Genomic DNA, 13,914 nt, shown 5'->3' on the forward strand with positions numbered 1-13,914 from the left:
TTCATAGATATCAATGCTGTATTTTCAAAAACGGGCGACACATTGAAATGGAACTAAAGTAGGTAAATATTTCCAATCAGTCTGTTGTTATTTCGTATTTTTCTTCTAATTTTTTAATAAAGCATTTTTAAAATTAAAAAATTTTTTAATACATTTTTTAACCTATGTTTATATGATATTTTTTTTTTATTTTCGTTCATAGAATATACTGTCAATGTTTGGTCGGAAAAACCTAAAATAGCCTGTATATAAGGTATAACATATATATGTTTCATTATTTTAAAAGGTGATAAAGAACCCCAAATAGATCACAAAATGTCTCATAACATTGTATCCGATCTACTTACGTTTTGCAGTAAACTACAAATCAGAGGATTTTGTAATTTTGCAGACTCTTAAGGATAAGTAATCGAAGAAAAAAGTCTCAATACATTTTGTTGCATCTCTTATGGTTTAATTTTTATAAAGCTTTAAAAATCGAAAATGCTTACAGAAAAGGACATAAGTAGAACATACAAATGTAGTGTAGAGTAAAAGACTACAGTCAGCAGTTTAGGATTGACCCAGTGATCGACAGAGCAGGGACAGTTTACTATAGGAGTTCCATTACAGGACTTACACTAGGAGAGTCTTAACACGTATTAAGGATGTTGCTTTCGAAAACAAACAAAACCTTCTCAAGCAATCGAATTCTCTAAATCACAGAACTCTTTCAATGTGTTTGTTTTACTGATATGCACAAGCTACTCCGTTTCAGAATATATTGCTAACTTTAAAACATTATTACTACAAACTGAAAGCAGATCGGACACTATGTTATAGGACATTTTGTGATCCAATTGAGATATTCTATTGCCACCTAAAATATTGAAACATATAAATGTTACGCCCTATATAAATGTAAAAAACGATATTTATAAAAAAGGATATATAAATGTTCAGCCACTTTAAGGTAAAAAAAGTATCTTATGTGCATCAGATAGACAGCAATTATTTTGAATAATATTATAAAATACTACTTTTATATCAAACATTCCTAATTGTAACCTCAAATCACATAATATTGTGTACTTCAAGTAAAGTTTGGAATGTTGTGGTAGATTCACAACTCATATAACACCAATTTTATTTCATATGTTTTTAACTATACAATGGATATGGAAAATTCTTACTTTCTTCATTCACTCATTTATTCATTTGGTTGTATATTATGACTATTCATACTTTCTTCCAATGGTTCAATACCCATAGTCCATATCACTGGTGAATCTGTATTTACAGTTACTTCAGAGCAGTTATCATATGTATTTGAAGAACTTATTAAGCCACCAAACTGTAAAGTTGAATTATCTGTGAAAAAATAAAATATTACTACATTATACTCTACAAATTTCTGATACTAATATAATTTTTTAAGTATTTTACTTTTGTTGCATCTACTAATACATACGTAAGTTCCATTTTAAACCAGTTGTTGTTATCTGATTAACAGGTGCACCAATTGGTAAAAGTCCACACCAACTATTATTTTGTACTAAAATATTAGGAATGACTATGGTATGAAAGCCTGGTTGTAGAATCCATGTCAATGAATTGCTAGCAATTTGAATCACCTATAATACATAATATTCCTTAAATATACTAAATGTATTGAAGCAGAAACAAGAAGCAAATAAATAAAGACTAATTACCTGAGTGTTTCTGATAAGCTTATTGCTTTTATAAAGTGTATTAATATTTCCAATGATATGATCAAATCTTCCTGAAGATTCCACAAATACATATACTCCATTTAACTGTCAACAATAACTTTTTGTATTATGAAATATAATTCATTGCAGTATGTTTGTTAATATAACGAATATTACATTTCTATTTTTTTCCTTGGAATAATGCTGCAACTCAAGTAAAGCTTTTGTATAATCTGTCTGATCCTGATCAGGTGTTTCAATAATCGTTGAACCCATAGATCTTAGTTTTTCAAGAACTAAAGAAGAACAACTATCCATATCACCCGTAATTAAATTTGGCACATATTCCATATGTTTTCCAGTCAATAACTCTATACCTTGACCCTCTAAGTATTGTAACCACATGTGTGTTCCGCCATCGACAGTGACATTAATTTTAGCTAAATGACATATATGTTTCTAAGTGAATCACTTTAAACAAATATTATTAAACACATATTCGCAATTTTTTTAATATAAAACCAGGCATACCATTTTGCCAAATTCGGAGCAAGGTATCATGTTTCCAATTAAGAGGAGAGTTCAAGATTACGACAGCATATTTGTAATCAATAGAATAACGAAATATCTGAAGAGGATCCCATACTATTTTATTTAAGTCTGGTTCCTGTTGCATCATCAAATTTGTTTTATATTTTCTTAAAACTAAAAAAGAATGTTGAAAAGTTGGGTTATCTAATATAGTTTACAAAAATACTATTCAAATCACTGTAACACTTATGATATTGTCAACGTTTCGCTCAATTATAAAAAAAAAATTCTAAAATACAGTTAAATTCATCATTCACTATTTTCGTTTTGTCTTACGTAATAATTGCCAGACTCTGCTCACAACAAAACTGAATTTCAAAATAGTTTTTTTGAGATTATGCATAACTCATATGTCACAGTTAAGATAATAGTAATTTATTTTTTATTTTCATTATTCCTTGTATTTTGTATTCTCCTAAACTATCGAATACGTTTTAAATAACCCCATTTTACTATACATCCAAGAAAAAACATCATCGATTCGTTTATCCTACAAAAAGCATACTATGATACTATGTACATATACATATAGGGTTACGTATAAATTTGAACTAATCTGTTCATGATGCAAAAAAAAGAGTATGCTCACTTCGTGGATACCCACTGCGCAAACAGTTTGATGACGTCATGAAAACTTCATTCGACAAAATTCAGATGCAGTTGTAGAGACTTAATGTGATCTAATGCGGATCGCAATTGCTTCAATTTTGTCTTTTTTTTTCAATAATTTTCATTTATTTTGAAATTTACGCTCGCGCGATATCTTTTAATTCGAATTTGAACATAGATGTCTGTTAAATCGGGAACTATTTAAACACAGATGTGCACCGATATTAATACCTAAATGAAGTTATACAGTAGTGCATCACCAATTTCGCAGTACCGGTCTCACACAGTGCATTCAAATCTCCCGCACAGCGTGACGTAAAATAAGTGCCTCATTTTGGTTGGTCGTGCCCGTGAGCATATCCTTGTCCTTTGTATCACGATCTATTTATCATTTTAACAACAATCGTATATTTAAGAAAATTTCATGTGTTATTGAAATCGTTAAAAGTACAGAGTGTAAACAAATTAATGGTCGTAACTTCCAGAGGTGAATTACACCTCTGGATCGGTGGACATTTGCAATAAAACCCATCCGCAAAATTGTTTATAGCATTGAAAATTAATATTAATTTTTTTTATGTTCACAATTTTTGAAGTAACATTCAGTAAATAAGAAGTACATATTAACATAGAAAAAGAAACAAATTAATGTCATTATTTATATGTATACATTTTGTTAGCATGGAAATTAAGTTATAAAATAGAAATAATTAACTTGCTGATAAAAAGAAATGCTCTCTTCGTCAGGTCTCCCCTTACTCTTATACGTCGTGCTATTGCATCTGGTTACAAAACAATATTTCCCTATTTTCTAATATAAAATAAGTAGCATAATACGTTAGTGTTACTGTTGTGTATCCTACCTTCATTCTATAGCGGCGCTTAACGTAAGCTCTTCAAGCACTAAATTTGAATTGTACTAGAAAGGAGAGCAAAGCTGAAGTTGATATTAGATGATAGAAATGTGAATTCAGACTTCAGGATTCTCAATTAATCAATAATTTCTTAGAAACGAATGTTTAAACAGTTGATACTTGGCTTTGCTTCTCTCTCTAAATTACCAAAAATCATTGCAGATATGCAAAAACTCGTTATTATAAAATCAATAATTGTGAACGACGAATTAGAATTAATCTTATAAAACTAAACAATTTTGTAATTGGCTCATAGAAAACAAGAACATTTTTGTAAGAAAAAAAGCATGTACAAGGAAATGAAAGAGTCATTGATTTTTCATTCCTTAGACACACCTGAAAGAGTTCAGACGTATTCATAAATAAAACATTATTTTTCTTCGAATAATTCAAATCATTTATTTTTAACAATTAAAGTTACAGTTTTGAGTTACTGAGTTATTCGTTTTGAGTGCGCTCACAGAGTCGACCCGCGTTCGCGAGCAGAGCGCTTTAGCGTTCCACGGGCATCGACCCACGTTCCAATTTCCTTCAAATGCTAGATCTTCGAGTGGGCCGCGCAACATTACATAAAAAAGTTACCGTTACCAGTCCATACTTCTATAGTCAAAGGTTAGAACTAAATCTAGGGGATGCAGGGAATTTTGAATAAGCTTATGCCAACTTGCTAGAAATACAGTTCTGGAAATCTCGCTCAGGTGCCGCCAATGTCTAAATCCACGGCTGGGGCGGCCACTTATTTGACGTATAAACTGACATACTGACATTCTACTTCAATTTAAGTTTTACCATTGACTAAGTATACGAATAGACTTTGCATTTCGTAAAGTATACGATGCAGACTATATGATACGAATGATTAAAAATGATTCATGATCCATGATCCATTTGGATCAAATAATCCAAAAATGGTTGTGTCTGCTAACATTTTTATCGGGTGAATATAAGGGATTTATTCGTTCATATTTATCATTAATTACGCAGAAAATGGGCTATCTCTTCGAATTTTATGAAATTTGAATATGTTGTAAAACTCATTCAACATTCTCAACAACTTTTCTATACATGTAACCGCCGCTCAGTCTTAGTTTCTAAAGTATCATGTAGCAACAAACCTTACTTACATTTATAAGGAAGGTTTTTTACATATATTTTGAAAAATAAAGCTGACCGCCGCGCTGATAACATGTATAGGAAAACATTACTCGAAACTGTGTCCTTGACAACTTATTTCAAAGTTATTGAAATCGGCGAGGTGGTCCCTCCCTTTCCTGCATGATTACTGCACATTTATCAAACATTAGGGACTTCAATAAGTAATAGTGAATGTTTACGCTAATGACCCCAGATCCAAGGATGCTTCGGGATACCTCACCCGATGATGTCAAACGGCAGAGTCAGTAGGTGGGTTTAGGGCCTTGCAGCCGAAGATTTATGACTTTGCCACAAAATATCAGCTTTATTATTATGCGTTGTATCCTTACGGGAGTAACAGAGACGAGCTTCTTTTGTTCTCCCGCTTAAAATGACACCAAATATTATGTAAATTGCATAATTCTTAATGAAGTTAACTTAAAATTTTGCAAATCTTTTTTTCATATAATTTCTTCATAAATCATTCAAATTATAATTGTATTTTGTAACATTTTCATCGGAAAATCATAAGGAATTGATTGGTGTTACTTGCGTCGATATCGAATAAGGAATGTAGAAGTTCACATATTCGATTATTTAAGGCCTAGTGCTATCTTCGTCTTAGGAGTATTCCTTTTCTCGAACATAGAAACCCTTAAACCATTCAATGAATTGCATACGAAATTAGTATTCTTTTTATTTTTACATATTGCAACAATTAAAGAAAAATTTGTAAGTATATAAAGTAATATCTAGCACTAATGGATTCGCCATGACGGGTACACAAAAATATAACATATGAAAACAGCATGGCAGCAGCATTAACCCTTCCGACCCGACATGAGAACGGCATCAAAAGGATAATTTAAACTCACACATATGTATTACATATCACTTATTTTGGAGAGAAGTAGTGTGGTTAACCCTGAATATATGCACGCTGTACCATCTATGAATTAACTCGAAGGACCACCCAAGATAAAGCGACTTAGGACATGATGATATGAATGATGATCGACACGTGGTTAACGTACCAAAAAAATTTGCTTATTGTAGATTGTGGTACAATCTAACGTGTGTATGTGTGAGTGTTTGTGTGATACAACTATGATTTAAACTTGTGTTTGTCTTTACTAGCCGACTAATTCATATCTATCTGTGAACTTTTATGTTATACTATTGGTTTCTTCTCTCTGCTCATTTCTGCGAAGTTCTTGGATTTTTAAAACCCAAAACCTTGGGTACCTTTGGACAAAATCGTGCGACAGAGTGACGTTAGGTTTCGAGGTGGAGTCGTCCTTCGTTGCGACTACATATGTTTATAATAGGGTCTTACTTGAAACCTTTCCTATGTCTAACTGCACATCTGTCACGAAAAAAGAACTAAATTTGTCACGTACTACGTGACTGCTGCGAGGTACCTTACCATAAATCTTATTTGTCCCAAACTCTAACACTTGTACTTGCTTATCTTCTTTCTTCAACGTCCGATTTGTATCCGTACTTATTTTGCTTTTTCACAAGCAGATAAATATCACTAATACTATTGTTCTCAATTTTTTTCACATTTTTCAATTTGATGATACACCACAATTAAAAAAAGAAAGCAATGTTTTCATAGTTTCTACGGATTGTACATTATTTTACTGTGTATCAAAACATTTAAAATTGTACAAAAATACTTATTTCATAAAGAATGAACGAAAATTGGACGTATTAGTTGCTTTAATCGGTAAAAAGTACGGAAAAGTACGGATTTATTTTTCGAATTATGACGGACCAAAGCAAAAAATGTTTAAATAAATTGCGGTTAATAATATGACTCCCAAATTCGATTGTACCCTTCATTGGATGGTAAGTAAGTAGACATGTAATTATTATGTATTGGTAAAATTCACCCATTCGGAGAGGAATTCACCTGTTGCTTGAACACTTGCACCACTGGGTCACTATGCCGATCCCGGTCGTTGAATGATGCACAGGTAGCGTACAGCACAGAGTCTGTTGATCGCAGGTATACAACACCACAGGAAGCCACCTTGCATTTATAACACTTCGCGATCACTAACACTGATCACTTCACCAAACAGGCACTTGACCTTTTGACGACCGACAATCGCGGAACGTACCGAATTGAAAACTCCATGGTCATAGATTATTTTGAAACGTTTTGCGACACGATGTTTGCAATGTCTCCATCAAGACGTCTGGGGGTGTAGCTTCGACGAAATACTCGAATTTGGTTTGTTAGTTGACACCAACGAGGTTGGGTATTCCTCAGTTATTTTTTTTAGTGGAGGTGATAGTATCTTCTTCAGATCGAAAAAGTAGCAAATAAATTCAGGGGGGAAGCAAAGGTATATCGGATTAGTGTAGGAGGCCGTAATCGCAAGTATTGCCCTGCAAGTTTTCGAACTTGCCTCTATCTCCTTCTGTAGATATCGGTACTCGAAACCAAAGACCAAGAGGGTCGCGTCGCGCTTGAAATCCATTCAATGCAGTCGGACGGATGGAATATGGAATTACCCGTTGTTAAAACGCGTGTTGGGGAAACTCTTTTGCCCTCAAATATTTAGTCAACGAATGTCAAGCAGAGACTAACATGTCGCCGCGACGATAGTATCGATTGTAATTTCACCACCAAACTGTGTAACATGTTGTCCTTTATTTACGGAATGACACGGCATTGCGGACCTCGCGCCGCAAAACGTTTCAAAATAATCCACAACCGTGGGGTTTTTAATTCGGAGCGGTCCGCGATTTATAGGTCGTTAAAAAGTGAAGTGCTCGTTTGGTGAAGTGATCAGTGTTAGTGATCGCCAAGTGTTACAAATGCAAGGTGGCTTCTTGTGGTGTTGTATACCTGCGATCAGCGCTACCTGGGCATCATCCCCTAACGACCTGGATCGGCACAGTGACCCAGTGGAGCAAGTGTTCAAGCAGCAGGTGAATTCCTCTCCGAATGGGTGAGTTTTACCGATAATAATTACATGTCTACTTACTCACCATCCAATAAAGGATACAATCGAATTTGGGAGTCATATTATTAACCGCAATTTATTTAAATATTTTTTGCTTTGGTCCGTCATAATTCGAAAAATAAAACCCGATGTTTCCGTACTTTTTACCGATTACAGCAACTTATACGTCCAATTTTTGTTCATTCATTATGAAATAAGTATTCTTGTACAATTTTCAATGTTTTAGTACACAGTAAAATAATGTACAATCTGTAGAAACTACCAAAACATTGCTTTTTATGTTTTTACTATGGCATTACTTTACTAAATCGGCATTTTGAAATTGTTTTTCCTCGTTTTTTAGTTTTTACAACTTGGATAATTAATTTAAGAATCTGAAAAAATTCCATAATATGTGTCACGATAGCTAACGTGTTCCTGATTTTTTTCATAATTTTCCATCTAATAGTTTAAGAGAAATTGGGCAATAACGTAGAGATCTTGAGTTTCTTGTATGTACAAGACTCGAACACAGTGAGAGCAAATGCTACGCGTAGCTTGTGTACCGCCACTAATTAACCGAGCGCTCGCTATCTGTGCTCTCTGATTGGTCGATGTTTTTCATTAATAACTTGTTAACAAAGCTTCACAGAACATTTTTGCAAAGGTAAAGGTTATTTGGAATCACCTCTAGAATCTCCCCTTAACGGCTCCGCCACCTTGTGTGAGACACCCTGTATAAATATTTGGTAAATATACAGATTAGGGGAACCACCTTCAATTTCAATGACCTTGGAATATGTTGTCAAGGTCATCATTCTGAACAACTTTTCCCTATACATATATCCGGTGGTCTCTTTTAGTTTTCGAGATATTCGCAAAAATGTTTTCAATATTAAAAAGTGTAATCGGAGTTGGTCTGGGTTAGGTTCATTAGCGGGGAGGGGTCTGGGGAGGGGCGGTAACCCCTTCCCAAAATAATAGACACGTTCCTACTTGTTTATTCCTTTATATCTTCAGTTATTTTATATGTATCTGCCATTACTTAAAAAAAAGCATCCAGTCGTTCGTCAAAATCGAATGTTCTTTTAGTGGTTGAAATGCTATTCTCTACGACCATACCTAGGAATATTGCCACGAATATTTCTCCATACTCTTTCAATATTCTGGGTATGGACACCTGTGATTGGATCAACGAAATTTTTTGAATGATTCACTACAAAATGTTGATATATATTTTTATCAATTTGTTCATATGCTTTCCAACAGTCACTATGGATTATTATTGCAGGAGCAATCTTTTTTAAAATAAGAGGCAGTAATACTTCTGCTCTACGGGACAGAATTGGTACTACAAATATCTTTTTTGTGTCACGGTCTATACCACCGAAAATCTATTGTCCCGTAATAAGTCGTCCACGATTATACTTTCGACGTCCAAATTTGGCTTCATCGATTTCTACAATAATTAATGCACGACGTTACGTTACAACGATTTGTTCGAAACTGATAATAATGAACCGTCTTTCCTCGAGTTCTTTCGACATCATAAGAAATATCAACAATATAGGTTTCAGGGAGGAAGGTAAACAGAAGCTCTCGCTAATGAATCTAATCCAGACCTATTTCGATTACTCTTTTCAATATTGAAAACTTTCTTTGTGAATATCTCGAAAACTAAAAGAGACCGCCGGGTATATGTATAGGGAAAAGTTGTTCAGAATGATGACCTTGACAGCATATTCCAAGGTCAACATATAAGGCTGGTATCAATGATCCGGCGTATGCACACATAATGAGTTTTCGAAGACAAGTGTATGTTAATCCGAAATATCTAACATAAATCCCACAATCATTGCAAATCGCCTTTGACAATACCGTATACTGGATATACTTCTCCAATGAGAAATTCACCTGTTTCATCTGTAAAGAAGAAGGCCACTTGGTCAAGTATTGGAAAAATGCGGAAACTGATCAACATGCCCATCAACTCTTGTTGCAACCAAGTACAACACAAATTGTAGCTAAACCTGTTTCTACGGAACTGAGTTCTATACCTGTTTTAGTTGATCCAAACATCCGCCCTACGTGCTAGATGGACTGTACCCCTACAGTCACCACTGGTACCAAAAGACCTCACAGCACATCTTCTGCAGGTGGCATAGAATCGGAGGTGACGGTGGATCCTTACTCCGATCCAAGAAATAAATCACAAAATCTTTTACAAGATTCTAATAAATCCAAGACCAAGAGACGAAGTGTGACTCAAAAATAGTGCCTACCAAATGACTTCGATTTACAATTACAACCTATTAAGGAATATCTTTCAAATATTGCATACAAATATCCCCTGGGCTTTAGTGAACTTTCGCAATTTCTGGAAGACCCGTTTGGTAAACCTAATCCAACTGAGGTCGCCAAATCCCTAGATCTTAGCGAATTACATGTTACTAACATGCTCAAAGACGTGTCTGTTCTAATACCAGAACATGCTACTAAAAGTAGAATACTTCGGCTCATTAAACGCATGGAGAAACCAAATAATAAAGAGTTGGTTTCAACAGATGAAGTCTCTACGGATCAAGAACCTTAATTGCTTTGGGAATGGATCTTCACAACGAAGTCAGCTTGAGGATTCTTTATTGGAACACTAGAAGTTTTTTAAGATGCAGAGAAGAAGTTCAAAGGACCTTATGTAAAGTTGACATTTTTATTTGTGTAGAATCGTCGCACATCAACTACAAAGAACCTTCAATTTCTTGGCTTTTTAACCTTCAAGAAAGATAGAACTTATTCCTCTGGGGGTGGTATTCTGCTGCTTATTCGTCGAAATATTGCCTACACAGATTTAGTTGATATTAAATCTCCTGATAAGACGGTAGAAATCTGCGGTTTGCGATTTACCAATACTAATCCCTGCTTTAATTTAATTGTTTGCTATAGAGCTCCAAATCATAAACTTTTTTTAGAACAGTGGGACGAAATTCTATCCAATATAGATGGATAGAATTCTCTCTTCTCTTTTCTTCTCTCTTCTCTCTTCTCAGCACAACATTGGTGACTTTAATGCTCACAATATTGCCTGGAACTGCACTAAAACTGATCCAAATGTAGAAAAATTCTTAGATTGTATTGAAAAACACCATCTTTTTATTCATAACTCTGAATCATATTCTCACATTGACAAAAACTCAAAATCAAATATTGTGCATAAAATCAATGCTTCTGTTAATAACGATACTTGGAGTTCAGACCATTATCCAATTTATGTGAACCTTCAAACCGAGAAATCTCTCTACTATCAAAAGTCTTTCAGACTTAAATCCAAGCGTACTGATTTGTTTAAAGTATCATTCAGCCTAGAAAATTCCTTCTTTAAATTTTTTACTCCCGACTATGATCTTCTTCAAGTGAGCCAAAAATATAACCTATTTGTTAAGGTTGTCTGCGACGCAGTTTCCTCATGTACTCCAATAAAGAGAGTTGTAAAGCGTCTCAACCATCGAAACCCCGTTTCATGGTGGGATGAAGAATGCGAACAAACTAAATCGCTTAGGAAAGCAGCTTTCAAAAATTGGGAAAAGTCAAAGAATCTTAACGATCTTATTAAGTATAAAAGGCTGACTGCTGTTGCGAAAAAACGTTTAAGAAAAAGAAAACGCATAAATTCAAAAAATTTGCAAGTTCAATTAACATTCAGTCTAATGTTAGTTATGTTTGAAGTACCTGTAAAATATTGAAAAATAAGTGGGTGAAAATTAATTCAACACATATTTCTAATAATTTACAGAGCGAAAACAAATATTCTGCTATAAACAAAATATGTCCACCCTGGATTCCTAACAACTCCTCTTGGATGCCAATCTGCGAATCTAACGATTTTTTGGATGCTGTTTTTAATTTGCTCGAATTCAATGTTGCTCTTGAGGCTCGCAATCCTAATTCATCTCCAGGTATTGATGAAATTGATTTTGAGATGTATACTACTAGCGAATTTTCTGAAGCGTAGAAAAAAACTTATGTTCACCTTATTAGTAAACCTGACAGTACTAGTAATCACCCTATTGCCCTAACGTCGTGCCTATGTAAGTTGTTTGAATCAATGATTAAAAACAAAACAAACGAGAAACAAAACTTACTTCCTAACAGTCAAAGCGGTAAAGATAGCGGTAGAGGGTAATCGTGAATTGATAATGTTTCTAATTTAACGTTGTATATTCAGCAAGCCCTGCGTAATCAAAAACAAGTTTATGCTGCCTTCCTGGGTGTTTGCAGTGTCTTCGACAACGTTAATAGTGATATTCTGATTGACAATCTAGCAAAAACTGGTTGCTCCCTTAAACTTGTACAATTTGTAAAATTTCTCACGTATGAGAGATTAATTTCCTCTAGTGTACTTGAAGGATTTAGGATAGCGTATAAAGGTGTTCCGCAGGGTGGCGTTCTTAGCCCGTTGCTTAATACATTGTACGGTAGATTAATCGAAATGAATTCGTCATCGAGAGTTTGTAGATCACAATTTGCTGATACCATTGCTCTGTACTCTACCAATCTTAATTCCGTGCAGAAGGCCATTACTACAATTATGTCAAATTTAGCTAATATTAGTCTAGATCTTGCTCCACATAAAACAATCCTTATTCATTTTAACAATAAAAGCATTCTTCCTAGTGATACTGTGATTAAGGTCGGAAACGTCCCTATCAAGTCCAGTGAGTCTGCTAGGTTTTTAGGTGTAATCTTTGATTATAAGCTTTCATTTGTTCCTCATATAAATAAGTTACTAAGTAAGTGTCGAAGAACCCTTAATATTATTAAATTTATACGACGCATTTGATGGGGTGCTGATCCAAATACCTTATTGATCTTCTATAAGAGTTTCGTTCGCTCCCTGATTGAATATGGGTGCTTTCTTTATTTTCCCTATCACAAAGACCTGAAAGTTAGCTCTTGGATATCGGAAAACTACCCCAACGAATGTTCTCCTTGTGGAATCAAATTTATCACGTATTTATGTTAGGGCGATATACCTTTGCAAGTCATATCTTCTTAAAATTCTATCTAATAGAAAGCTTCCTATTCATAAAACCTTACTTAGTTTTTACAAAGACGCTTATAAACATAGAAAACGAAAAAAGAAAAAAATGTTTGAGTTATGCATTACAAAGTTAATGGATGTCACTATTTATCTGTTTACTACTGAAAAATACAGCTTGTATAAATAATTATAGTCACAATCTTCTAACTAGTTTAATTGTTGTCGACACATCCCTTGGGATTGCTTTAAAATCTTCAAATGATTCCAACGGGGACGTAAATTATTACATCGATCAAGAATAGGCTTGTGCTATTTTCACAGATGCCAGTAAAATAGGTAATGCACCTGCAGTTGGCACTGCTTGTTTATGTCCTAAATTAAATACCTGTACCAAAAGAGCACTTAATAATAACACTTCGATCTTCATGGCTGAATGTATCGCAGTCGGTGGTGCTATGAATGTTGCCTTTAATAATACTAAAGAGAAATATCTCATCTTCACAGATGCTCTAAGTGTTCTCCTAAATCTTTCAAAACCCTTCGCACACATAAAAACTAACCCACATACTTTGGAAATCAAAAAGAAATATCTAGATTTTCATCAAACTACTAATAATGAGGGCTGCATTAAATTTCACTGGATTCCCTCTCACAGAGCTATATCGGCTAATGAACAGGCTGATACTATCGCTAAGTCCATGTGTTCTTCTAGTTCATTTGAACCTATTCTGGTCCCCTTTACCGACTTCCAAGAAAGTTTTAAAAACACCATGCATAAACACACAGGAAGCTTTTTGATTCAACAAGGCTTGAATAAGGGAACGAATTACTTTCGAAACTACTATAAATATAATTCTAAACCATGGTTTTGGCCTAAAAAACTTCCCCGAGATTTAATTGTTACGATTAACCGCTGCAGAGCGGATTATTACAATCTTGCTGCCTCCCTTGCTTGTGTTCGATTAATAAATTCCCCC

General features: G+C 34.3%; 1 protein-coding gene across 3 annotated transcripts; it reads right to left on the reverse strand.

The window, feature by feature from the left end:
* Nucleotides 1-1,091: 1,091 nt before the first annotated feature.
* Nucleotides 1,092-3,041, reverse strand: LOC143186463 (thiamine pyrophosphokinase 1-like). 3 transcript variants are annotated; one of them, XM_076390146.1, is made up of 8 exons: nucleotides 2,872-3,041; nucleotides 2,559-2,772; nucleotides 2,223-2,396; nucleotides 2,069-2,131; nucleotides 1,869-1,987; nucleotides 1,692-1,796; nucleotides 1,451-1,613; nucleotides 1,092-1,350 (listed from the first exon to the last, which is right to left on the reverse strand). In XM_076390146.1, the coding sequence occupies exons 2-8, from the start codon at nucleotides 2,623-2,625 to the stop codon at nucleotides 1,190-1,192; spliced, it is 852 nt and encodes a 283-aa protein (XP_076246261.1). In that variant the 5' UTR covers nucleotides 2,626-2,772; nucleotides 2,872-3,041; the 3' UTR covers nucleotides 1,092-1,189. The 3 variants fall into 3 exon arrangements, with proteins under 3 accessions (XP_076246261.1, XP_076246255.1, XP_076246258.1); XM_076390140.1 differs by having other exon boundaries at nucleotides 1,869-2,131; nucleotides 2,872-3,038; XM_076390143.1 differs by lacking the exon at nucleotides 2,872-3,041 and having other exon boundaries at nucleotides 1,869-2,131; nucleotides 2,559-2,806.
* Nucleotides 3,042-13,914: the final 10,873 nt, after the last annotated feature.

Source organism: Calliopsis andreniformis, chromosome 2 (assembly GCF_051401765.1).
Source record: "Calliopsis andreniformis isolate RMS-2024a chromosome 2, iyCalAndr_principal, whole genome shotgun sequence".
NCBI classification, from domain to species: Eukaryota; Metazoa; Arthropoda; class Insecta; order Hymenoptera; family Andrenidae; genus Calliopsis; species Calliopsis andreniformis.

Bases quoted from the DNA above. Each gene is read 5' to 3' on its own strand.
- LOC143186463 (XM_076390140.1), bottom strand. From the start codon at position 2,625: ATGCATAATCTCAAAAAAACTATTTTGAAATTCAGTTTTGTTGTGAGC. The intron at 2,132-2,222 runs GTATGCCTGGTT...TATGTCATTTAG, and splicing joins GCTCCGAATTTGGCAAAATG to CTAAAATTAATGTCACTGTC. The intron at 1,351-1,450 runs GTATGTATTAGT...ATTTTTTCACAG, and splicing joins TGGTTTAAAATGGAACTTAC to ATAATTCAACTTTACAGTTT.